Source organism: Cyrtonyx montezumae, unplaced genomic scaffold (assembly GCF_038088225.1).
Source record: "Cyrtonyx montezumae isolate F1298 unplaced genomic scaffold, pur_monq_1.0 scaffold_3, whole genome shotgun sequence".
Classification (NCBI taxonomy): domain Eukaryota; kingdom Metazoa; phylum Chordata; class Aves; order Galliformes; family Odontophoridae; genus Cyrtonyx; species Cyrtonyx montezumae.
This window is the reverse complement of record NW_027072034.1, coordinates 117,466,951-117,493,763: the sequence shown is the minus strand read 5'-3', so window position 1 is coordinate 117,493,763 and position 26,813 is coordinate 117,466,951. Positions and strand designations below refer to the sequence as shown.

At 44.7% G+C, this 26,813-nt stretch overlaps 1 protein-coding gene across 1 annotated transcript; it reads right to left on the bottom strand.

Moving 5' to 3' along the window:
* Positions 1-985: 985 nt before the first annotated feature.
* On the bottom strand, positions 986-25,237 carry LOC136052793 (uncharacterized). The gene is given in 20 exon segments (XM_065743176.1): positions 986-1,192; positions 3,607-3,692; positions 4,133-4,299; positions 4,974-5,111; positions 5,917-6,031; positions 8,384-8,512; positions 10,096-10,190; positions 10,856-10,922; positions 15,553-15,612; positions 16,832-16,956; positions 17,919-18,004; positions 18,282-18,402; positions 18,703-18,829; positions 19,662-19,768; positions 20,387-20,498; positions 21,042-21,216; positions 22,508-22,622; positions 23,227-23,330; positions 25,130-25,182; positions 25,184-25,237. Coding segments are annotated over 20 exon segments (2,232 nt in total). The 3' UTR covers positions 986-996.
* Positions 25,238-26,813: the final 1,576 nt, after the last annotated feature.

Sequence of the window (26,813 nt, the reverse complement as noted above, 5' to 3'; positions counted from 1 at the left end):
TAATTGCTCAGTATGTGTTCCCTAAGGACCAAGGGTGACTCCTCGTGACCACTGTCCTCACCTCTGGATGGAAATGGCTCAGCCACAGGCAAGTGGGCTCTGCCAGCTGCTTGTCAAACGGCTGTGGCCAGACTTTCCTACCGAAATGATTTAATAAAGTTGTCCTTGCTTGTAAAGATGCTGCAGGTGTTAAAAGCAGAGGGATTGATGTGCAGCCCTATCCTGGACAGGCTCAGTGCTCTGTTCCTGGCTTTGCCATGGAGTTGCTGTGAACTTGGCACAGTTGTTTGAGCTACACAGTGAGTGTGGCCATCTGTAAACAAAGGTTGTGGTTCCTCTCCTCCCTGGGAAATGACCAAGAAAGGGCAGCATTTGCTGGCTAGCTTGGGAAGCCTTATGAGGTTGTCCCACAGCATTATGTCCCTCCCAGCTGTGGCTTAACACTGGTTGTGGTCTGTGAGACCTCCTGGAGACAAACAGGAGTGAGCAGCTGCTGGGCCCACCTGAAGACATGGTCCTGGAGATCTGGGAGTCAGTGACAGGAACTACCATGGTAATGGACAACGGTGATGTGAGGTAGAGGAAGAGGAAGGTCCCTCAGTAGAGCATCTAGAAGAACTGGAACTTCAGGAAAATGGGAAATCTGAGGGTTAGAAACCAGCCTTTCTTGACAAAGAAGTTCCCTGGTTGAGGCCTCCTTCCCTGATGGTTTACACCAAACCAAAACAGGTGAGTGTTCTCTATAGACAGGGATGTGAGATACACTGTTGGCAGGCAGCAGACAGAAGACCAAAGCTGTGGTTGTTGTAACTCATGAGAGAAAGAGGAAGCAACAACAGAAAAACATGAATGTTAACAGCACAATACAAGTTGATACCAGATGCACTCCGTTGGCACTTCACCTCCCAAAAAGCAGTGTGTACCAGCAGCTCAAGTACTTAGTTTTTGAGCTTGAAACCGAAATCATGACCTAGTTCTGGAGACAGTACTGTCAATCTAGTCCAGCTTCCATAGCTTTGCCTTTGGCCAGGGCTTTCTCTGGACTTGTTCCTGGCTGATGGTGGACGTGCTGATTTCTGGGGAAATGGGCTCATAGGAACAGAGTGACAAGCGTGCAGCCAGCAGGCCCATCCGGACGCAGGTGTCTGTGTCGTGGTTGGCAAGCATCCCTGCGGCAATTCCTGCCATTAAACTGCGGAGAGAAAGAAAGAAAGCCCTGGGAACAGCTTTGGCTTTGGGAACGTGGCTGGCTGGAATAGAAGCCATTTGAGGGATGTAGTTAGTGGGCACAGTGGTGGGGGGTTGATGGTTGGACTCGATCTTTGGTCTTCTCCAACCTTAATGATTCTGTGAATCCAGATCAACTCTTACAGAAGCAGAGTATATCTTAGAGGAGGGATGAAGTGAAAATAAAATGTTTGTGGGAGTTTATTATATTTATTTTTTACATTTAGAGGAACAAATAGTGCTACTGATTTGCATTTTATTTGCTTCTCATCTGAGAAGTTGAAGTCAAACCCCATTCCACCACATATTCTTTCCCAGTTCTCCAAGAGAGGCTGGAGAAGGGAAAGATGGTCTGCAGAGGGAAGAACCTATTATTCCCTTGCTCTTTTATTATTTTGTCACTTCTCTGCTCCTTGGTGGAGCCTTGCTACATTCCCTCCTTACCAGCATTGATGGGCAGGGAGGTAAATTTCCATATATAATGTGAGAGGGTCTGGGAAGGAAAAAAAAAACATCCAAAGCTGACATGAGATTTTGGATTCAGACTTCTGCCAGCTTCATCTGAGAATTACAAGTAAAAATGCTGCGAGTGCTTGAACAACAGGAGTCACCCACAGGCAGCGAAGAGGCATCAGGAGAAGGGACAGCTCTGCTGAGGCATGGGGACATGCAGGCTGCTGCTGGTGGTCAGCTGGGAACAGACAGCATTTGTCTGTAGCCAAACTCAGCACTGATGCTAGGAAACGGGAGGAAAACAAAGGAGAAGGGAAGGCAAAGGGAGAAGATAATGACATGTGAGAGGACAAAGCAAGGGCAGGAAAACATGGCAGCAGGGAGGATTAGTGAGCAGATCTATGTAAAAGGGAAAATTACTGCTTTTCTGCACTCTAGAAATTACCTCAATATCGTTCTTTTTTCTTTTATTTCATTTTTTTCTCCTCAACAAAGGCACAGAAGATTGTGGTTTCCAAAACCATTCAATCTCTCAGCAGCTCCAGGGACTGAGAGTAAACATTTGGGGGCACATCCCCTAGCGATGCCTTGTGCAGGCAGGCAGTGTTGTGTTGCCAAGGCAGCCAGGTGCAGGCAGCAAACAGCTGCAGAGCAGCATCTCCAAGGGCAGGAGAGCCTTGGGATCAGAGCAGGGCCAGGTCCTCCTGGATCAGCATCCCCTAACCAGTGCTTTGGAAGGACTAGGGCCTGCAAGGCTGAGCTGTGAGTCTAACCCTGGGTTGTACACATTGAAAGTGTTTGTCAGCGGTGCACTTTATCTTGCTTTTGCCCTTCCCTTAACATTAACCTTTTAAAGAGGGAAACAAAACCATGGTGAAGACAATAGTTCACCTTAACCTCTAGAACAGATTAGTGAGGGGTGAGCAGATGGTGCAGAGAGGAGGCCACATCTCTGCAGGGCTAGCAGAGGCTGAGCACAGCCCAATAACTGTGAGCTTCCACCAGTGCTGTCTTCACCTCTACAGCACTGCACAACACGACAGCCTCCCTCACAGTGCTATGCCAGATGCAGCCAACTCACTTTAGAGGCAGTTTGGGATACAAGGAGTAAAGAGAGACTCTGGTGTTAAGCGGGTGAATTAACTTGGCAAGAAGATATTGATTGATCCTGGCTAAGATATAGACTTATCAAACAAATGACTTTTCATTTTGTGCACCTAAATAAGAAAAAGAGAAGCATTGATATATCGAGATGTTGGTAGGTAAGAGAAGAAAATTGAAAGGAAATATCTGCCACATGGTCTTTCGGTCTAGCCCAAGGCAATGAGAGGAGAGAATCAATTATTGCAGCATATGAAGGGAAAACAAAAACAAAAATAGGACTGCTACAAAGAGTTTGACAAGTTAATAAGGAGCTTAATAAAATATTTCCCTAGCAGACAGAATTGATAACTGAGTCTAGGAATAGTATGTGCCATTTTCTATTCCTATGTGCAGCAGCATGAACAGGCAGGCAAGTTGTACAGCAGACTCTTCTGAAGCACGAGCTATTGCCAGAACCCAATGTAGTGCTTTTATAGGGCATCTCCAGCTCCTAAGGGTCAATCCCACTTCCACTGGAGATAAATTAGTTAGCTGGTAAGGATGCTTTAATGTACAGTAGTTTACTTTCAGCAGCTCAGCCCAGAGTACTCCAGGACTACTAGATGGCCATGGAGGTCTGGAGGTCTTGGATCTTAAACAAAAGCAAAGCTAATGACATGTTCAGTGAGACATTTCTAGTGAGAACTGCAAGGAATCACAGTAACCAGTCCTGTTTTCGTCCTTCCTCCTAATCAGCAGAACATAGTTTGTAGTAGAATTTAAAAGAAATCATTAGGATGGTTCCACATGTAGCTGGGGAAGACAGAGAGGTTAACAGTGTACCTGTCACCGGCTCCTGAGACGTTGACTATCTGCTCCTTGCTGATGGGGATGGCAGGGTAGTGGGTGGCACAGAGGCTGGTGGCAGTGGTCTGTATGGGGAGAGAGGGGAAGGTCAGTGGGCACTGCCTGAGCTAATGGGGCCCGGTGTGGCTGGTATCATCCAGACATACAGAGATGCCAAAAAAGGGGGACAAAAATAAGGCAGTAATCTTAATAACTTTTTTTTTTTCCACACTTCAAATGAGATCAGCGATTTAAGTTCCTGAAAATGAAGCTTGCAGTTGTGAATATTCATAGGAAGCACATTTAAAATGAGCTGGCTATATGCACTGCTGCCAGGAGCCAGAACAGACAACTCCATTTTCTTTGCTAATCCTCAGAGTTGTGCGTTCCACCCACAAACATGAACATTTGCCAGCACTGATGCCACGTTTCCCAGCATTGCTGCTTCACCACCAGAAATAGGTGCTCTGTGGTCCCAGACTGAAGCTGCTGAGAGCCCAGAGTTAGTTTCCAGTGCCCTTACCTGCTTGTGAGGTGCTGGACGAAGAGAGATGCTTCCTCCCAGGCTCTTGCCACACAGGAGGACGCCGTGAGCCCCGAGGGTCACGACCACACAGCACAGGTGGGACAGCAAAGGGCGGGCCAATGCTGCTGCCATCTTGATAATGTCCTCCAGCCTGGATGGCACCTCTTCAGACAGAGAGGAAGAAAATTAGGGCAAAACTTGAAAGAATCTCAGTGGGTCCCTTTGTGGGCTGGCAGCCTGTAAATAGGAGCAGCCTACATGGTGCTCCTATTTATGAGCACTACTGAAAATGTGATATTTTTTCCTTTAGTTCATGGGAAACATGAAATTTTCCAGTCTTTGATTTCCATACTGTCAATCCTATACTTTCCTGGAACTACACATGTCAGCAGAGATCAAAAACACCATTCCAAAGCATGACTTCCATGTTTTAGTGCTTTTGGGTTTCTGCCTGCATACAGTATGGTATTTCATTTCCCCAAAGGGTGGTAGTGTTGGAACAGGTGCCCTCAGAGCATCATAGGTCACTGAGATGCTTATAAACTAGAGATTGCTCTTATTTGGGTGACAAAGTGAGGAAAACAGGACCTCTTGGCTTTGCACAAGGAGCCACGCTAGGCCTGCTGTGCTCTCTGATCAATCATCGTCCCGGCCTGGGCCAAGCAACCCATGCAGAGATGGCTGAAAGGTGGAAGACACCAAGACTACTTATGAATTCCCACTGTGCTACAACACAGTGTGATTGAAACGGGAGATGGGGAGGAAAATGCTCTCTCCTTGTCTAGGTTAAGCAAAATAAGCAGAGTCAGCATAACCAACTCTTCTGAGTGTTCAATACCTGCTGGCAGAGGGTTCCCAAGAGTCCGGTTTATTGCTTTTAGCTCTTGCAGGTTGGGGGAAATGTATGTGAGTGCTTTCCAGCTGTCTGAGAGGAATGGCTTAGAGGCCTTGTTCTCATCTGTTGGCTCGTAGCACACTTTAAAGGAAGATTGAAATTGGTTAATTAACTGATTAATCAGTGGTATTGTTTTTTCTATATCTGAGCAGGATGCAGTGCTGAAGACTTAATGTGATCTGCACAACTGGGGCTGTTTGTGCAGTGTATCAGAAACCTAAATATGTCGTTCCTCATGCTGGAGTCCAGGGTCCCCCTCTTTGCTGCTCAGCAATGACAAAGTTGCTTCTGGCTCTGGAATGATATAATCAGCCTTCAGGTCTGTTACTCCTTTTATCTGCTTTGGGAGCCTCTGCCAAATTCTAAGAACATCATCTCCTTCTTCAGGATTTGCTCTTAAAAATGAAGGCATAACTACAGGGGTTTGGGAAGCCTTGTGAAGAGTCCTCAGTGTGCCAGGATGGAGCTCTGTGTTTTATGGAAAATGGGAGAGGAATCCTCCCAAATTTCATTTCAGCTCTTGTTCTGAGAAGCAAACTCCATTGCTGCCCAGAGTGACAGAAGCATGTACATCTGTGCTTGCCTTGAGATTAAAGGCAAAGAGAACAGCTTTTTCTGTTTTTCTGGCAGTGCTGAAGGGCTGTAGCTCCTACGTTACAACAGATGTGACTAAGCTGCAGAATGAGACCAACTCAGAGAAAGCAGAAGTGTTTCATCCATTTCAAATAGAGTAGCAGCATATAGAAAGGAGCATTGAGTAACACAGCATGTTAGGCAAGAGCTGGTTATCGCCAGCCAGGAGTGGAGAGTGCTCAGAGTGTGTGGAGCACCGTGGTGCACAAACCCATAGAAGCCAAGGGGCCAGGGCTGGGTGGGCTCTCCTTACCTGCTAGCTGATGCTCTCTAGCAAGTTGGCAGACGTACTGGATAGTGGAGAGAGGCACATTTCCATCAATGCAAACTAGCGGGGCCTGGCACAGTTTCTCTTTGAACTGGGACACCTAGTGAAAATCCAAGACACAGAGCACATACAGACCTAGTCATTGCAGGGAGACAAAATGATTGCTAATCATACTTACGATGCAGGGTTCTCACTTGTACTGCAACTCTTTAACACAGGAATGAACATAAAAGAGTGATTCCCTAAGGAAGCTCCATGTCTCCATTTATCTCATCTCCTTCCATTGTTCTCTGCTCACCATCATTAAAAGGTGAACTCAACAGGCAGAGCCCCTCCAGGAGAGAAAGACAGTTGATCCTCACTAGGCTAATTTGATACTCCTGGGTCACTTAGAAACCTCCTAAGCGAGAGAAAGCTGCTATTTAATATCACTATAGGGCTCCCTGTGCTCTGCTTGTTTTGACTATGCCTTTGCTCACTGCCTATTGAAACCCTGGAGTGAGTCCAGAGAAGGACAACAGGGCTGTGAGGGGTCTGGAGCACAAATCTTATAAGGAGTGGCAGAGGGAACTGGGGATGTTCAGTCTGGAAAACAGGAGCTCAGAGGAGATCTCATCGTTCTCCACAGTGACCTGAAAGAACTTGTGGTAAGGTGGGATTCAGCCTCTTTTTGCATAACTAAGCAGTAGGACTACAGGGAATGGCTTCAAGTTGCACCAGGGGAGGTTCAGGTTGGATATTAGGAAAAAAATTCTCAGAAGGAGTTGTACTACGCTGGCACAGGCTGCCCAGGGAGGTGGTGGAGTCACCAGGCCTGAAGATGTTTAAGAACAGCATGAATGTGGCTCCACGGGACATGGTCAGTGGGCATGGTAGGGATAGGCTGATGGTTGGACTGGATGGACTTTGTGGTCTCTTCCAACCTTAACAATTCTATGATTCCCAGTCCTCTAGATAGCCTGTTTGTGGTGTATCATGGTGTTTTACTCCTTGTCCTACTGAATTTCATAGGGACAGTGGACAGAGGCCTGGATTCACAAAAGACCACTTGTAGGTTAGCCTTGTTGATGCAACAGCAAACCTTCAGGAGTATGACCCACTGAGTGGAGCTCGCAAAGCTGGCTGAAAGTGACCTCATTGTTTCATTCCTACACAAAACAAAGGGAGATTTAAGACCAGTGGAGGGCTTCATAATTCCTTCCATGACCGGGCAAGCAGAGGAAAGTACAAGAAAACCAGTCATGAAGATGTGAAAGATCACCATGTCTGAAAGTGAGTTTTCCTTCTGAACAACAACCCCAGAACTAACAGTCGAACAAGATGAGGGCTGTTGGCCTGCAGCTCCCTTTCTGGGTGGATAAAGATGACTTAAGATGCCTTGTGGAGGCACACAGGTTGTCTCTTTTTTCCCTTAGCCTGCTCATGCTTTTTCCAGCTGTAGATCTAGTGGCTACAGCACTTTTCTAGACAGTAGGTTGAGAACGGAGTGAGGAGCTACTGCTCATTCTTTTGCCTCTCTGAGGCTGCACGACCACTGCCTAAACACCAGCCCAGCGTGACAGGCACTCTTGAAGCCTCACTCCTGTGTCTCTACTAATCCTGGCTGAAAGAAGGGCTGCCAAAATGCACTTTGCAGCAGAAGATTGGATCAGAGTTTCCACTGGCCACAACTGGTTCATAAAGCTGAGGAGAACTAATCTGTCATGTAGTGGTTTTCTGCGCCAAGGCTTGGGAGGGCAGGGTGGGGATAGAAGTGGGAGCAGTGACCATATTTTTCCCTCACTAAGAGCCCACTGATAAGTAGATTGCACTTAACTTTCATGTCACTGCTAGTTGTGAAGTACAGGATTTGTTCTGCTGACAGCAGAATGAGTAGGGAGGAGGGTGCAGTGATGGGGGTTTCACCGAATCAGTCTGTAATTACTGCTTCCATTAGCCCCGATGTTTCCAAGGGTTGAATGTGTTGAGGAGCAGTGCCTGTTTATACAACTCAGCATGGAGAAACAACAGGGATGGTGGGGAGGGAGTGGAATAGGAAAACTTACTTTAGGCAGTGTTCTGTCTACATTTGTTTTTTTTCTCTTAAAATGGGAAAATACAGTTTCTGCAGGTGGACTGGATTTACTGCTGGCCTTAAGATGCCAAAAATGAGAGGCTAACTGGAATTCATCAATGCAAAGGACTCCAGCCTACATGTCATGGGATGATAGTAACGTTGACTTCTAATGGAACAGAAACAGAAAGAAGTTCCATCTGGATAAGCAGCAACAAGTATCTCTGGTAGCCTGCCACGCTGCAATCTCAGTGGCCAATGTCTGGGGTTAACTTTAGGAATTTCCATGTTCCCTCTGCACACCCACTCCCTTCTGGTACAACTTCACTAGCTGGTTTTTGTCACACCTCCACAGAGCTTCTCATAAGCAGAAGGTTGCAAATCAGCTGGCATGCATACGTATTGCTCTGTTATCTGCTGGTGGATGTCCATATCTCCCAAGCCGATGCTCAGCTCCCCAGCACTGGTGATCACAGCACTGTAAGTGGCTGTACTCTTCCCCTCCAGCTGCAGGATGGCACTCATGTCCTAAAACAGAGAGAACAGTTATAAATGGAGCATGCTCTTCTTCTCTGTTACACTTGGCTCAACTTCAGTCTTCTTTCTCTGCACCCACTCAATTTGTAGCAGTAACCCAGCTTGCTGTTCTCCCTTCCTCCTCCCTTCTTCCTTAAGACAAGCAACATTTCAGAGGTATATCAGTCTAAGCAGTGCTGGCAGATGGCTAATTATTAATATTTGCAATGCAACAGGAGCCACAGCAAAGATTTAAGAAATTGTTTACTAAATGAATGTGACAGGCCTCTGCCATTCAACTGCAACTGATAGATTGTGCCCCTATTGTGATGGAAAAGCATCTTGCAGAGTACTGCCTGCCCCAGCTTTTTCATTCCCATAGCTTGCATGACATGTCTGATGGCATACTGGGCACACCTTGATGCATTGTCCAGCTAGTGCTTACATTAACCACCTCACTGACCACACCACAGGGAGGCTGACTTTGATGTTAGCCTTAGAATAATTTTTACAACATCAAAGGTATAGCTGTGAGATGTCCTTCCTCTGTGGGCCTTCTGAGTGATTTGCTATGAGATTCCATGGCATTTCTCAGAATATACAGTCCAGGATGAAGAAGTGCTTCTCTCCACTTAGTTCACAGGGAATACTGAGGTTTTAAGGGCAAGGTCCTCACCAACACTGCTGATATGGCCTCTTGCAGACTAGGGTTTCTTGGCAAATAGTCCTACTCCAGCTTCTCTTGAGAGGCTGCTCATTGAGATAGCTCTAACTGTACCATGTTCAGATAGAGGGGGGATTATAAGTCTGCAGCTATAAAGCTTCTATATACCAAAGAGTTCTTGTTCTTATTGCTACTTGCATTGAGCTGCTCAAATTGCCAGTACTAAGACCCCCTGTGTTCTTTCTGTCTGAATAACGGGGCCCTGAAGGCATGAATAGGTCTTAATGGCCTATTCATCTAACCAGCCTCAGCTGGCATCTCCACACATAGCCCTGGCTTGCTCTCAGCTGTGTCTTTTCCTCAGAGAAGTGCCTGATGCTCTGGATTGGGGTTGCTCCTGGCTCCCTGGCCTCTGAGGACAAGCTGCTACTGAAGTCAGATATTCCTCTGGTGTACAGTTGTGTGTATATGCAGCTGTAAGATCCTGTTCCTCTGAACCTGGGAAGTGCCTAGCATTAGCTCCTAGTTCTAGGCTTTCTCTGTCTTATAGCCCAAATCAGGCTGGTTTTGGCGTTGCTTTGTTTATCCTGAGGGTCAGGCTTTGCATATTTCTGGTTGCGTTTAGGCCTTCCTAGTAGTTTTTGTGGTTCCTCCTTATTTACGTCTCTTTTTTCCTTCAAACACTGCTCCCTGGAGCTGAATTAAGACCATGTGGTTCAAACTTCAAGCTCTGCGTACATATAACCTGTGTTATAGGGGCAGCTCCTTGGTTTTTAATGGTCTGTATCTAAGCAGCACTAAATTATTCTCCCTCTTAGTGATGATATGTGATGGAAGGTGATTTTTATGTTTGCCAGGGTTAAAAATACTTTTCCCATTATATAATGCCATCACCTCCGTGCTTCTGAAGAGCCATTACTGTGCAACGTACCATGTGGTGACAGTAGTGCAGGATGGACTCTGAATGTTCATCCTTCCCCACAGCTGACAGAAAGAGAGGGGTCAGCCCCAGACGGCTTAAGCAGTCTAAAAGCAAATGAAAAGTCATTTCTGAGGTCTGTCAGAAGAAACTTGTGCATTTCCCTGGCAACTGTACCCATCACAGGCATGCAGGCTTCTTGACATCACTTCTGTGCGTCAAAAGGTCAAAAAGCCAGAGTAATCCTAAGATCTTTTTGTTACATGTCCCTGCTAATTTCAGCACTCAAACACTGATCTGCTTCTGCCTGTGCTGTAGCACCAGGCAAGCTGTGGTCCTTTGCTGTTGCCACTGACTGTAGCCCTTTCTTTCCTACAGTGACTTCTGCGCTCTAATTCCTCTCTTCCTTAGTGCATGGTTGATCACCTTTGAATGGGCATATTCATTTCAAATCCTTCCTTGAGACATACTCCTATTGCAAACACAACCTGGCATTAGTTCAACACTGAGCTGTTCACCAGTCATTGCAGAACAGTGATGCTTATTTAACCTCAATCTGGGGTCACTGTTCTATGTACTGGTTAACTTAATATTTTAGGTCCTTCATTCTCTGGACTGCTGCCCAACTGCCTTCCATCTCATTTTTTGGAGCATCCCTTGCCTTTTCCAGTCCCAGATCTGAACAGTGTTCAAGAGCTTCTGCTGTTGAAGGAGTACCAAAGGACAAATCACAGCTGGCAGGCACCCACAGGCAAACCCAAACACTAGGCACCTGCCAGGTTTCTTCCAACGCCGCCAAAAGTTCGTCTCACTCTTCCAGCGTTTGTCTGCCCACCACTCTGGAGGAATAAAGTATGTATAAGCCAAGCTGGGAGAGCTATTTGATATAGATCCTATGTCTCCATTAACATCTGAAGTGAAATCGATGTTGCTGAAACACAGAGGAGCAATTGGAGGCCATCTAGGTTTGTAAGCACTGCAAAATCCCACAGCCCATCTAAACACATCAGCTCTGGTGACAACAGCCCACTGCTTAGAAGGGGAGATCATCTTGGTTTCCCCATGCATAACTATCTTGATTTTATTGACAACAACCTCTTTAAACAACACCAAAGAGTGTTTTGGTTGAAGAGCAGCCTTCTAAATTTACTTGTTCAACATCAGCACTGGTACTCCAGAGCTACTGATCCAGACCTGATGGGCTCTAGAATTGCTTTCCAGGCTACCTAACTCCCACCTGTAAGCAGTTTTTTGTTTGTTTGCTTGGTTTTATTTTTTTCACCTTGAAGATAAAACAGGTTTTGTCACTTTTGCCAGTGCTGCCTCTGCAGCACTTTGTTCATTTTAACTTATCGTTCTCCTCCCAAGCACCTCTCTCTCCAAAAAGCTCTCTCCACCTTTGTGGTTACCAGCTTCTCCTTTCTCTCACCTCTGTCCATCTGTCACAAACAGTCAAATTGCCAAAGCACAGGCAGTTCCTCACTGCCCATCTCCTCCTAGCTCTCCTGCCAGAGAATTACCTCAGTAGATGTCCAAATCTCTCTGGGCTTCATCACTGACTATCAAATTGTTTTAAAGCTTTTGATTCATAAAATCCTGGAGCATATTTTCCATTTCTGAAAACAGCTTGCCACTGGCATTGCTAATAATCTTCTGGATAACTCAAAGCTTTTCAAGAATAGGTTATGAGATGAAAGAAGAAAGGATAACATGTCCTTGCAGTACAGGATCTGAGAAGAACTGGTTAAACAAACTTATCTTGCAGATATAGGGCAGGAAGTGCTAGCTTAGCACCTGCATGCAAATCTTGTTTGCTGGACAGAACAAAGAGTGATAGACTCTACAGGATGCAAATAGTTCTAGTTGGGTGAAACAATAAGCTCTGAATCCAGATTACAAAGTACGAATGAATAAACAAAGGAAACAAAGGTGGGGTGGGGGGTACTTACTGGAGAGGATACATATGTGATAGGCAAACTGAGAAGAATGTGAACCCCAAATATCTTAGTAGGGAAAGGGGGAAGAGCTCACTAGTGTCAGGTACAGGGATAAAATAGGGGCTCTGTCCCCCAATACTTTGAGAGAACCCATATGAGTATGTCCCAGTGGATTCTCCCTTTATTCTAACAAAGCTGAAAACCCTGTCTCTTTGGGGGATAATTAAACAAGTCTGTTGGAACAAAAATTTTCCCAACAAATGTTTGGGTGGCAAGTACCAAAACATGTGCATATCCATACAGTGCAGCTCCAGGCCCAGACTCTCTCTGCCCTGTGTCAGCCCAAGCACACAAGAATACCTCTGTACATGCTCATTTTTTCTTGCTTGTAAACATTCTATCTGTCCTAAGCAAGCAGAAGTATTGCCATCTCAGGGTACAAGATAGTCTTCCTCCCTCCTCTCACTGTTCTTGGACATTCTTTGACCTTGCACTGAAGCTCTCCAGGAACCCTTCTTCACCCGTACTGAGTCTTGAAATTATGGACAATACATCTGTCCTTAGTACACAGCTCTGTCTTCATCCAGACCTGTGACTGCAAGAGGCTGTTCTCCCTTTTAAGTGTATTTTTGTTTTTACCTCCAGGCTCCTTTTGTTTCCCTTGGCTCTCCCCTGTTGTGCAGTCTCTAAGACATGGTGCTAATTCTCCACTCCTTTGCTCTCCTGTCTGGCAGTTCTCCAAGCCCTGAACTGTTTGGACAACCTGAGTAGAATGCCACATAAGCAACCTATTGCCTCCATCCACCTTTCCACTACTTGTCACTCCTCATTAACCCAAATGCCTCTCTGTTACATTTGCTTATGCTCCCCATGAACTGCCACTGGCACTGCCAGGAATAAGGCTGTTACCATCTGTGACTGTCTCCTACTGCGTGTTGCAGATTTCCAAAGCACTGAGCATGCCTATTTTAGCTCTGCAACTCACTGTGCATAACAGAAGAAACCAAGGTAAAAAAAAAAAACAAAAACATATACTCCAAAGCAAAAAGCAAGGATTCTTGTTTAGGCAAGTCAAACAACACAGCTTTGAACGTGGTCCTCTATTTCAATATTAAAAGAGGATACTGTCACTGGTAATGAGCACAAATTTTACTTAACGCAGTGCTATCATCTATTTTTCAAAGCTGATGCCAACAGGAACGTTGAAAATACTCATGAGTTTCTTTCTTTGCCTGGCATGCTGCTTTTCCCTTTCAGTTCGCCCCCACCTCCCAGTGGCAGAGCTTCAGGTTTTTTAAGCCCAGCTTCACCCTAACAGCGGATGTACCAGCCTGCCACGCAGGCACCCAGCCGTGGGTGCTCCCTGCTGTCATACAACCTCACAAGATCTGAAAGAAACCAAGCTGCTAAATCCCTTTAGAGTGGGTGTGATGAGAGATGAAGTAGCAGCTTGCTTGTAAAGGCAAAGAGATGACTGCTATCACACCTTGCCTGCTTAGCTGTAGCTCAGTTTGAGCAGTACTTGTGTATCAATTCGATACTGCATTCAAGAGAAGGAGATGAAAATGGGTGTGCTGAGATGGTTTGAAATATGACTGAGCTAATGCTCTCAGGCAAGGCTTCAAGGAATTGAAAGAGTCTCGAGGACCTTTTTCTACATCCTAAGAAGCTGGAATTCCTAACGTAAAGATAAGACTCTGCTCTTCCTGAAGTTGTGGATGCCCCATCCCTAGAGGGATGAAGGCCAGGTTGGATGGGTCCCTGGGCAGCTTGATGCAGTGGGCTGGAACTAGATGAACTTTGAGGCCCCTTCCAACCCAAGCCATTCTATGATTCTTCTGGATATTCTAAAACCATTACAATCATAGTTCTTTGTCCAGCACCTTTCCCAAGCCTCGACAATGTGCACCTTTCTCTGCTGGTTATTTACATGCAAGTAGTTACTTATTAGGCACTTCGCTTCTGGGTAGCCTTGAAAACCACGTGCAAGTTAAAACCAGTACACAATACTGCTGTTCTCTTGCTAACTGGGACAGCACGTGTTGCAAGTCTCTGCAACAAACACAGCATGCATAAGGGTGGGACCTGCTGGATGCTGAGCTCTTTGGAAAAATCCTTAAAAGCCAAAGCAGAGCAATAGTGTTGAACCTGCTTTTTTCTTCTGTGCCTAACCACGGAGGCTGGCTGTTCCCAAATCCTCCTGCAGCTTGGCACTTGGATAGCTGCTGTGATAGGCCTTCAGCTCTAGGGCTCGCTGCTATGCAACATTAAAAATCTTCCTTTTCCTTTGCCAGCTGCTCCCAGTGGGGTTTGTGACTGCCCTCAGCCTCTCACCACACCATGCATGGCCCAGGGATCTGCACTCACTGCTGTTATGCCAGCAGGTGGTTTGCCTACATCTGGCTGCTCCTCGCCCTGACAGCTTAGTGCAGGGTATGTGTGTTCTCAGTTAGACCACAGCTGAAGCTGTTGGGCTTCTGGTTTTGCAAGCCTGCACAGTTGATGCCACAGCACATGACACCCTTAACCATTACAATAGTTTGGTCTTTGTCTCCGTATCATTGAATTTCCAACTTCCTCAGTGACAGCTTCACCAGCTGGTCTTTTCCTATCTGATTGAGGTCAAATAGGTGGCCCCATTAGAAGGCAGGATTTTGCTACAGGTTTTTTTGCTTCAACAGCACAGAGATTTGAGACAGTAAACAACTTACAAGCAAGCTCTACCACCTCAGTCTCAACAAAAATTGTATAGGTTGGATATTAATTGGATGGAGTTTGCAGTGGGTAAGTCTAAAAGTCTTTAACTTCTTGGTCAAACCACGCTGAAATACAGAAGGTCTAGTAACACTTAAAATACCTATCTCTTAAAGCAATATCTTTTTTTCTTTTCTTTTTATGACTTAAATTTCTTAAGACTGAGTAAGATGTATCTCATTCAGTTGTAACTGCTGCTTCTCTCAAAGGATTCTTACTGCTCTGGGTCATTTGCACGTAGTCTGGCTCCTATTCAGGCTGCTAAGGCAGCTCTTGGCAACCAGAACTGGCTGTTACCTGGGGATTTCCTCACTAAAGGATCTAATCTTGAATTAAGTACAGGTTAGCATAGTGAAGGTCTTCACCCATTGCTTCTAGCCCTTTGCATATGTACTTCATGAGTGACTTGGGCAGCTCTTCTACTAAAACAGCTCTTTGGGTTTTTGGTGTCAAAGCCAGGAGGTACCTGTTGAAACCAGAGTGATGTGGTGGTTGTAAGGATGATATATTGCTCTGTTCCTGGAGAGGCAGAGACTCAACACATGAACAGAGCAGATCAACATGTGTGTGTCCACCTAGAGAGCAAACCAGATACACAGCACTACACCTCCCGTGTGTGTGCATACAGACACAATACAGAACACTGTGTGTTCATACAGACACAAAGATAACATGTACTGACACCATCTTCTCCCCACCACCCTTCTTTGTCTTGGCAGTACTGTAAAAGTAGCTGGAAATGGCAGCGGTGATAAGCAAGCTGCTATAGATACAGTACCAGGATGACAGGGTTCTGTGCCTTGGCTATAAAGTCAACGTTGATACCTCCAATCACCACCTTTAAAAGAAGAAACAGTTAGAAAGTGGTTGGAAGAACTTAAGGGAAAAGTTCCAATTTTCATTTGCTTTTTTTTCCACCCTCTTGAAAAACCATCTGATTTACAGAGTGAAGGCCTGTGCTTTTTATTTTGGCTGGCTAGACTCAGGTCTGTGCACTTCCAGTCAGAAAGAATAGCAACGTCTCCTGAATGTTGTTTTCTGAATTATGCCTGCTGATAGCCAGCCCCAGTATGATAGGCAGGACGTGATGGAGAACATACAGGGGTGCCAGCAGTTTCACTGAGTGGTCACAGTGTACAACAATTTGTGACATATCAGCCCTCAGAAAAATTGAAGCAGTGCTGTCCAACAGGGGTGGGAGGAAGGATGGATGGGAAGGAAATAGATAAAAATGGGTAGGAAAAACGCAGTCATGTCTTGCAAGCTCCCAGAAGAAATTACCCTCATCAGTGAAACTATATGGATCACTGTCTTACTGTCCCACAAAGCCAGAAAAAGCAGCACAGCTCCACAAAAGGAAATTTCCCAGATTCTTTGGGGACATAAAGTCCTTCTTTCCTCATTCTATCAAATGCCAGGTTACTGCTTCTGGAGTCACTGCACTCTTTTATGTTGACAAATCCTATTGCAAATGGGTTTTGGAAACTTTTTTCATCTCTCTACAGACTACCTAAAATAGATTTGCTGTAAATCACGTAGCACACATGAAATCTAAGATAGTGAATGGAGTATTAGAGTTATAATAGATCATATTTGAGATAAGCAGTACATCTTGTAATTTTGGCAGTGATGAGAAGGAGGCCAAAGAAAGAAGATATTTATAAAACGTGTGTGACTCAGCAGCTCAAAATATCCTCTGCCAACACCCTCTTCCAAGTCTACTGTAGTCACATAAATTCCCTGGCACTGAGAGAAACAGAGTTGAAGCTGTACATAAGGTCACGATAAAAGGTGAAAAAGAGATGAACATTTTAATGGATGCAATGGTCTAAGATTTAATAGGATTAGGCCATTGTCACAGTTTGTCCTCTGTAAATAGAGTGGGTGAGAATATTTAAATGTGAATAATAAAGAAAATTAAAGAGAGAATGTCTGCCAGCATAAAGGAGAATGATTGGTCCCTGGCTGAGTCACCTTATACTTTTGGAAACAGATAGAAAATTATCATCGGTGCTGTCAGCAGACAGGCATTACATGGAGGAAGGCAGAGGACTCACTGGCTGAGGCAGGGTTGTATCCCCTCTGCGAGGCACGCTCCCCTTCCTCGTGGCTTTCTGTAGTTTGCTTAGGGCCACTGCAATGCAGCTGCCCACTCTGGCGTTGTTTTGGATCAGAGCAAGGTCTGTATGGCATCTATTGAGGAAAACAGAAAATACCAGCATGACTGGCCTGACAGAAGCCTGTGGAAGAACTGCCTAGAGGGAGAAAGCAGGAAATGCATGCTGTGAAACTTGATAAATTTGATTCCAAGAAACCAAAATCCAGTGGGGCAGATATGCTGGGTTACAGTACTATAAAAGCATGCTGAAGTTTTAAGTATTCACCTTCCTCTCTTTGTGTCCATGGAGAGTAAAGCTAACATCTCAATTTTACAGACAAGGAATAGAAGACCTCACAGAAGATGAGGTGAAGTGCCTAAGCTGATGCTAAGATCCTAAAAACTTTTGAGGATCTTGGCCACCTTTCCAGTATTGGATGCCTACTGAGATTTTTGCCAAGTCTCTCCATGCCCAATTTTCATTAATTCCCCTGGGAGTAGAGTATCAGAGGCTTTGAAAGCCCCATTTTGTGTCAGCATACAACTCGAATATCCTCAAACCTTCACCAGTCTGGAACTGCTAGCAGAACCTGGGGTTGAACCTGTCTTTACCAGACCCTATACCAGTATCCTAGCCAGTAGATCTGCCTTGCATGGGCAAGAGGATTCATGCTACACAGGAGTATGTTTCTTCCAAGATTCTCAGTGCTCTGGGAAGACCAGGCATCTTCCAGTGTACAACTCCACTATGAGCAACAGAGTCCTGAGAAGAGAGCAGAGAAGTTCAGGGATCAGATGTGAGGGACCTCTTTGACCATCTGCTGTCTGTGTTGGCATTAATTTTTAAAGCAAAAGTGGAGGAGGGACAGTAAGAGTGCTGCTGAAAAATTAGAATGCAGTTACTGAGCTTTCGTGTGTTTGTAGGTAATGAAGTTGTTTGCCCCTTGCTAAACAGACAGTATAATGGCAACATTTTCCAGCAAACATCATCGGAGGAGATAGGAAGTACTCTACTCCTTTATTTGCCCCATTCAGTAAAAGGATACTGGAGTCCAGTGATTTCCCATTGGTTAATTCATTGATCTTCTCTAACAAAAAAGGGGTCAGTTCTTTGCCTGTAATCCCTTTGGACCTGCCAATGTAAAGAAAATTACTGAGAGAAACTGAGCTGAAACAGCATCAGAGTAGAGCACTGCTGTGAGCAGATTAATTTATCACCATAACCACATAGCATAAAAAGTCCCGTAAACAAGCTTCAGGTTAGATAAAACCATGGTGAAAGCCTTGTTATGGGCTCATCCACGCCGAAGTTAAGCTGTGCTACAACCCCTCCAGCAGTGTCCCTGAAGTCACTGAATTTCCCCAAAACCACGGAGCAAGCAGAGGATAGGGCCTGGTTTACTTCTCACCTGGCTTCGCTGAGTGCTTGTTGGATGGCATCCTCAATCAGCTGGCCCGAGGCAGCTCGCTCCTGGGGACAGGGCACTGCTATCAGCACACCGCTGCTCAGGCCTAGCCCCAGAGTGCTGGCTGGGAGAGGATGGGCACATCGTTAGAGGTTCTCTTTAGACAAACTGAATGCTTTAGGAAGAGGACAGAGGAGAGCGAGTGCAGGCTGTGTGAACCCACAGTGCTGGAGCTCCTGTTCTTAGCCCACCCAAGGACAGGTTCTTTTCCAGCTAGCAAGCAGTTTATATCCTCCTATTTATTTTGAGACTGATTGTACAATAAGAGGCACAGAAAAACAAACCAACCACACATCAATAAATGACCCCATTTTTTGACCCTCTGTCCCAGGACCTACATAAGCCTTTCCCTGCTGAAACACACCGATTAGTTTAGCTGCCTCCTCTTCATCCTGGACATGATACGGTGCCTGGAAGCCACTCTGGCTTGAGAAGAAGGCTGGGAACATCCTTGACGCTCCAAAGGCAGCCACACAGACCCCCTGAGTTTCCTGCAGTAATGGAGGTGAGGTAATCAGTGGAGGGAAAGGGGACCTACAAAGAGACAGACTTTTCCCTTCTAACCAGCTAGAAATCATCTTTCTTTAGCACAGGGTTTGATTGTTTTTGTACATCTAATACATCCCATTCTATTCTGTTCTGCCACCAACATTTTTCAAAGCAAAGAGCCAGACATGGTAACTAGTCAGACAGAATCTGGCATATTGAAACATGCGAGACACACGGGTCCTTTGCTTGGAGCTGATCAAAAGCAGGGCAGCTGTCACTAGCACAATGCTGAGTCCGAGGTAACAAGCTGTGACCTGAAGTTATGCCATGAGCTGACAGGAATTTAAATAAGTTCTGTTTGTGATTGGAAAGTCTTGACTCTGGCTGTCACCTGAAGTGCTGGCCCTGGTGGTTTCCAACATAACAAACCTTAAAAATGGACTCTACTAAAAATCTTATTGTTTCCCAATTTAATTATGGGTTTGTTTTAAAGTTTGATGGATCTAGCTTGCCTGATCCATCAGTGTGGGAGCATTCTTGCAGCAGACAGTAAAGTGAATGAGTCTGAGCCTGGAGAAGAGGCTGTGACTTTGGCTGTCTTTGGCTCAGTTGGAGCAGTTGCTGGGGCATAGACAGGATGATGCTAGGGAGCAGCCAAGTGCCTAAAGGACTAGAGAACTGGAAATATGGGCCACATATCCTCTAAACAGTTATTCGTCAAAATCTTAGGTTTAATAACTACCCCAACATCACTGGGCCCACTTGGCCCTGCTGGATGCAGTACACCAAGTGCATCATCACCTTCTTTCATGCCCAGGAGCCCATGATACCTACCAGGTACTCCAGTGTCCTGCCAATATCAAGGATAGACTTGACTCCTGCAGATACAACGGCAACTGGAGTTCGTCCTAGCTCTGTCAAGTCAGCACTCACATCCAGAGCTGTCAAGGGACAAACAGCTGTTACTTGTGATAGCGCTGTACCCCAAGCTGATGTGACCTGCCTCTAAAAAGCCACATGTGCCCACTTTTCTAAACATTTTGATCCACACACAAATATTACAGTTTTAAAGCATGCTTTTAGATGCTAAGATTGTAAGAGAGACTGGAAACGAAGACGTCACTTAATTTAGGGCAGAGGTGCAGCAACTGTCTAAGCTGTTAGTTTGCATCAGTAAATAGCAGGCAAAAAAAAATGGTTGGAAAAAAAAAAAAAAAGAAAGACAAAGTTCAATAAGATGGAATACAAGATTTTGATTTCAGTATTGACACACTGGCAGAGAAGCACCACAGAAGCTTTGCTGACCTCTGGAAACCCCCAGTCTGGAATTTACATCAGAAAGAGATAGCACTCAGCAGAGTGGCATGTTCACACTATAGTTGGGGTATATATAGCTAAAAGGAAAGTATGTACTTAAAGGTCACCATCTACACTGACCAAGCTGTGCCACATCCCAGGTTTCCAGAGAGCAACGTGGACTAGGGCATAAACCTCATTTGTGGTGAGACCCTCCTGCTCCTCAGCTCACAGATGAATGTAGTATGCATTAATTTTCTTACTGTTCTCTCCTCCCCGGTGGACACCTCCAATGCCTCCTGTCACAAACACAGGGATTCCCGCCTTGTGGGCTGCAATCATTGTTCCGGACACGGTAGTTCCACCCGACAAGCCCTGTATGGGACAACAGGTCAGACAGCCCCAGTGTGACCCAGAGAATGCCACTTGCAAGCAGCTGTGGCTGTGCTCTGACCAACAGCAGCGTCACAACAGCCTGCTGACACAGCTAACTGAAATTCTGACACAAATATTCTTTGCAAAAAGGCAGAGGATTAATTATCCCTGCTACATAAGCTGTTCTTACTCTGACAAAAGCAAAGGCCTTCATTCTCCAGGGTTTTCTAACCAGAAGGGTTCTAGGGCAGCTAACGTGACCATTAGCACTATGTCCATAATTTGGGATGACTTGCTGTCACATAGTTCATGTGTAACATGATGATGCTTTATCGTGCCAATATGAATATTCTTTGCTTAGCCAGCCAATCCTGAGTGACTTTTCAGGAGCACTATTTCAGGTCTGCTATTCCCTGGCTCAGATATATTTTGACTCTGGATACATGTGGTATCACAATGTGGCTTGAAGCTACCTGGCTTGAACCTGGAGACCACCCTGTTGCTGTATGGAAAACACTGCAGTAGAAAGTCTGCATACCATACCTGGCTGAGAACATAAGGAAGATCTCTCCGAGACACTTTAACTACATTTTTACTGCTTGCCAAGAACTGAAGTTCCTCATCTGTGAGTCCCACGTGGATTTGACCCCTTAAAATACCTATAGTGGCTGGCACTGCTCCATTTCTCATTACAATTTTTTCTACCTCTCTGGCCATGCTAGAAGAAGACAGACAAGACAACAATCACAAAATTAGTGAGGCAAACAATCAGACAAGAAATCTGCCGAGACCGATGGCTGGCATTCCCAGTTTCCAGATTTGTGCAGGTCTTGGAATTTCAGCTAAGTCCAATTCTGCTTCTGTATCTTCCTAATGGCAGAACTTTGCACCTGATTTTGCAGCAGTGCAGAACTACTCTGAGCTCCTGTTTCAAGGACAGCTATGGGCAGGCTTTATGCTTCATTTCTGAGGCAGGTGCTGTAAAATAGCCTGGCTTACAGGCAAACATATTTGTAGAATACGCTACTAAATATTAGGGGTCTTCTCAAATTAGAACCTTTCAGCACTTAATCCTTGTTATTTATGAGATCACAAATCTTGACAGAAACTCCAGATAATTCAACTCCTACTCAAATGACCAGGATATATTTTTCACAGTATAGGCAGTTAGATACAGGCTATCAACAGTGTTGAAAAGCTGCAAGTTGAGGATATTCTAAGGTTAAAAACCAGGCCTTTCTAAGCTTTGCATGTTTCAAACTTGATCATTTGTTGGATATCCTGTCTTTCTTAGCAGCTGTCTTTACTTATGTTAGGGAATCTTCAACTACGTAAAACGATCTGTTCCAAATTTTGTAGAGATTCATTCTAAGATGGAGTGGCAGGCAAATTAAAGGCAAGGTAAAAAGCAAGATGGAAAATCAATACCAAAATCCTCCTGTGCTTTGTAGAAGCTATAGGATAGAGAGGAGACTGTTAGCAGATGACTGTGCAGATTGCTGTGGTTTCTGGCACTGCCACTCAGAAAAAAACCAAACCTACAGGATGTGAATAAATAAAGGGTAGAAGTGTTTATTTTTTCATACATAAGGCACAGAAGGCACTGAGAGGGACCATCAGTTCTCACAGCAACTGCTCTGAGCAGTGCCAGTGAGCAGATTTCACTGCTGTGTTCCAATCCTTTTTGTATCACAAAAGGTATACCAAAAGAAACTACAGGGGAGTTTTCAGTGCCTGTCATCGTGCCATCATTAATCGTCACATCTCTGTCTTAGAGCAAAGGATAACATTATCTGCTGTCATATTTAAAAAAAAAAAACAGAAATGTAAGGTGTTGGGTACGGAGATAAACAGGTATGAATATATGTGCCCTATGGTTCTGCTCTACTTAGAAGTCCAAATACAACTTTTTTACACCAGAGCTCAAATTCTGTATCCCTAGCAATCTGGCATTTCCCTTCACTTTGTTCTTACAACTTTGCTGAACAAGGAACATCGAAACCCACAACCTCAGATTCTGAGGATAGGCCATGCCATGTGTAATGATGGTGCTCTCCAAGGCTACGACTGGTCTCCCCTCCACTAGGGCTTCCTGTATGGAGGGCTCAATCCTGAAATAAGCACCTGGAGATAAACGTAAAGTTAGTTATTTGCAGAGGTATTTGCAGTTAGTACTGAGCTATATTTATTTAAGGCAATTTGTCATCATCACAATAAATTCATTCCTCTCTTCAACTCTTCTTTTGAGTTCATTTGGAAGTAACTTCATGAAGACTAAAACTGCGTTTTATGTGACTATTTACCCCCCATAATTATAACTATAATTAATACAAATAATGATCCTCTTCACGATCTGAATGTTACTCTCCCACCATTATTATAATTCTGTTGCTACTGGCTCCAATAATATTATTTTAATATTACTTTAAATGAACTTTGCTGTGAATGGACTAAGCCCTGTAATAATGCTGGCTGAATAATGCTATATTTTAAAAGACTGCAAGCACAAGTATACAGAGACTAAATATATAGTATGACTGTTGTGCACAAAATGTCTCCTGTTTTTAGAGTTATTATCAAACAATAGAAATTCCCTGTGCATTTTGGATCTGAAGTACCCTCCTGAAAGCTGAAAAAGCAGCTCTCAAAACACTTTTCAAGGTCCCTGCTGTGTTCAGTTGAGGAAGATGCTTTCCACCCAGGGACTATTTTGGAATACACTACTCACCATGCAGAAATCTTCTCACCTGCGAGGTCCTGTGTGCCTCAGTGGATATGTGTCTTGCCAGTCTACAGGTTATCTTTGCAATCATCTTGTACAGAAGGATGGTCCTAAGATTACAAAAGTCAGGTTAAAATGGAAAAAGTAATTTAGCAATGATGTGACCATGTGAAGTTAAATCTGTCATCCCTGATCTTGGAAAGTGAACAATCCTGGACTTGCCCAGGAGACTGCCTGAAAAATTATTGTGTTTCAAGCATGAGCTGGGGTGCCAAATCAAAATGTTAAACTGAAGAAATGGAGTTGAAAGAATTCACCTAGCCTGTTGTTGATGTTGAAATCGAGGTGGAGCAGAGGAAAGGATGAGGAGTAACAAAGCAGACTTACGAAGTTCCCATTCTGATTTCCTAAGATACTTGTTCATGACAAATTACAGGCTCAGCTGCTGTCACCTCCAACCCAAAAGATTACAAGGAGAAAACTGTAGGAATACCATAAAGAAATGTAACTATTTTTTGCTGGTGTCTTAGAGGAAACAAGCAGTTCTCTAAAATAAAGAAAGAAGCTAAGGACTGGAAAGCCAGATTGTAACTGTAAGGAGAGAAGAGCAGCTCTTCCAAGAGCCAACAGTGCTTTATGTGTGCTCACGTTACCTCATCTTTTTTAGCATGAAGTGTTGGAAGCAGAGGCACAATTCAGCCCCAGCAAGAACTCCAGAACTCCTCTCGTCTCTTAGCAACTCCTATTCACTTTAATTAAATTCATTCCAGGACAGAGAAAGAGGAGGAGAGAGTTGCAAATGTTAAAAGCCTGGGCTGGCCTGGGCCCCAGGGCAGTCTCGCTCAACTCCAGGCTGTTACACATATTTTTGCTGGGCATTTGGCTGTATCTCTCATGCCTTCCTATTCCTCACCCCTTAACTGTGAGGAAGGGATTTATTTCTTCAGTCCTTTGTACCTATTGTTAGTTTAGATAGGAAATTAATTAGAGTACAGTACTGTGTGTTAAATTTAACCGAACATGGCTCTGATCTCTGCACAATGTGTAGCATTACAGCCATAGAGACATAGTACACACAGGATATGTGTACTGTATTGTTTTGTTTTGTTTTGTTTTCCCAGAATCTAAAGGCTTCAGCTGTACAGAGCAGTTTGGGCTGTGTGACATGAAGAGATGGTCTGATTCTGTGGGACATCTCCCAAATCCTCAAGCTATACGTTGTCGTGACACACAGTGCACACCCAACCAAAACCAAAAGAGATATTTTTTCTTCTAGATTCAAAATCCCATTTTTATGATAAAAATCCCAACAAAGTTTGTGAAATCCTACTGTTGCACGGATGTGGCACAAGCTTTGCTTCATGCTTACAGCTCCTTGTATGCTTGTGCAGTGCTAAGCTGGCAGTCAGCAGCCAGAGAAGTTCATGTAAATGCTCTGCTTTTGCCGAGGGTGTGCATACACACCCCTTGCTCTGTGGGGCAAAGTCAGCTTTGGAATCCATTCATTGAGGCACAAAGGTTACGCTGAAGATCATTTGAGCTGCTCAAGCAGTGCTCTGAATTTTAACAAACCCTCTTACTCTGAAGTGCAGCAGCTAGAAGTGCCCAAGCCATGCTGGGCTGTGGATACAAACCAGCTGTCCCCACCTGCAACCCGAGAGGAATTATCCATCATTGACTGGAAAGGCGGCCAGCCTGCTGGAAGTTTTGAAGCTTGGCAAGGCTAGCAGCGAGACCTGTCCGACCTTAGACCCTGTAACAAACCTGTACACACTCCTAGCACAGGTTTTGTGCAGCTCTTGCACAGAGCAGCCTTCCTCCCTCCTCCAGACCGACCCTGCTTGCCTCCCTCTCTTGCCATCGCCCCTCGCACCTGCCTTGGTGCGGCACTGCCTGGCGTGCCTCTTACCTCCAGGCACCGTTGCGTGTGCGAGGCTGGCTGGGCTCTGGAGCCACGCCGGGGCAGCCCTGGGAGAAGGCGTGACAGAGGGGCCGGGGCTGTGGGGCTGACAGCCATTTATTATTAACCACAGGCACGCTCAGCCCTGCGGCCACTTGATGCCTGGGGCAAAGGGGTGATTTTGCTGCAGGGCAGGGACAGCTTCTGGGGTTATTTTTGTTCACGTGATGCCGCATTTTCCCCTCACTCTTTAATTCATATTCTTTTGCTGCTAGATTTTTTTTAATCAGTTACTTCAGAAATCACTGAAATAGTACCTCTGTAGATTGGGTTCCTTTGTACGTATTCATAAAAAGTAGAGAAACTGCATTCATGCTTCCCCTGAAGGTTTGCCAAACACAGCTCTTAGCCTGCCAGAGAAAAATCGCAGAATCACCGGGGTGGGAAGGGACCTCAAGAGATCATCGAGCCCAACCCCCTGCTAAAGCAGATACCTTACAATAGGTAGCACAGGTAGGTGTCCAGACAGGTCTTGAATATCTCCATAGAAGGAGATTCCTCGACCTCTCTGGGCAGCCTGTGCCAGTGCTGTAGGTCTCATGCCAGTGGAACTCCTCGTGATGGAGAGAAATACTGAGCACGGTATAGTCTCCTACTTACAAGGACATCCTGTTCTAACAGCTCTACATAGGGTGGTTTCAAACAAGGAGTTGGAATCTAGAAGATTTTTGTCACATCATTAAAACCCATGGTACTTTGAGATTTAATGCACTGACATTATTTTGTATTCTGCAGAAAATACCACCTTTCAGAGCTGAGTGGCTATCCCAGAAGGGACTAACTTACGGGGTGGAAGGTGGATTCTATGCAACTTCCACACATAACATAAAACAATCAAAAGCAATTACTAACGTATTACTTTCATTTTAAAGTAAACAGTGTCTGATTTTACTGCAATCCACCTGGTGGAAAATTGTAAAAAGTAAAAAGTTTTTAAATAAGCATTTATATTTTATGCTCATCCCTTTCAAGTTTTCTCTAACTTCTATTTAACCATGCACTAAAGAATGACTTTACGTTCTACATGAATGAACATATTCAGGGAAAGTTCAAAGTTTCCTAAGTTACGAAGAAAATCCACCTCTGAATTCTGCTACATGGTCTGCAGGGAATTTAACAGAAGGAATGGCATGCTGCATCCTGAGATATAACAAATGGATGCTGAGGATTTTGTGATTGGTTATTATCTTCTGGTGAGGATGAGTGGCGAGAGGTATAAAAACCAAACATGGAGGTAAAGTTAACATTTTTGAAAAATACATACAAATTTTCATAACATCATTTAAATCTCCAGTAGATCTATTTAGAAACATTGCAGTACTGGAGGAACCTATCTGGGCTATTTGCTTTTTTGGCATGCTATCAGATGAGATGATCTGGTAATAGCGCTGATCTCTCCGTCTTCATCTTTCTCTTAAGATCAAGATCATATTAACACGATCTTAAGCCATGGACACCCAGTTCAATGTGTGGTATTAGTAAATCGTGGTAACAGCGTGTTTCTTTATTTACCATTTTTCTCTTCAAACTAAGTGGAAAATCAGCCCCTCAGCTTGCTGGATGTGTAGCTCGGCTTTCCACTTACAACCTACAGGTTTCATAGACCAAATATGGCTGCTCTTAGATGCCACTC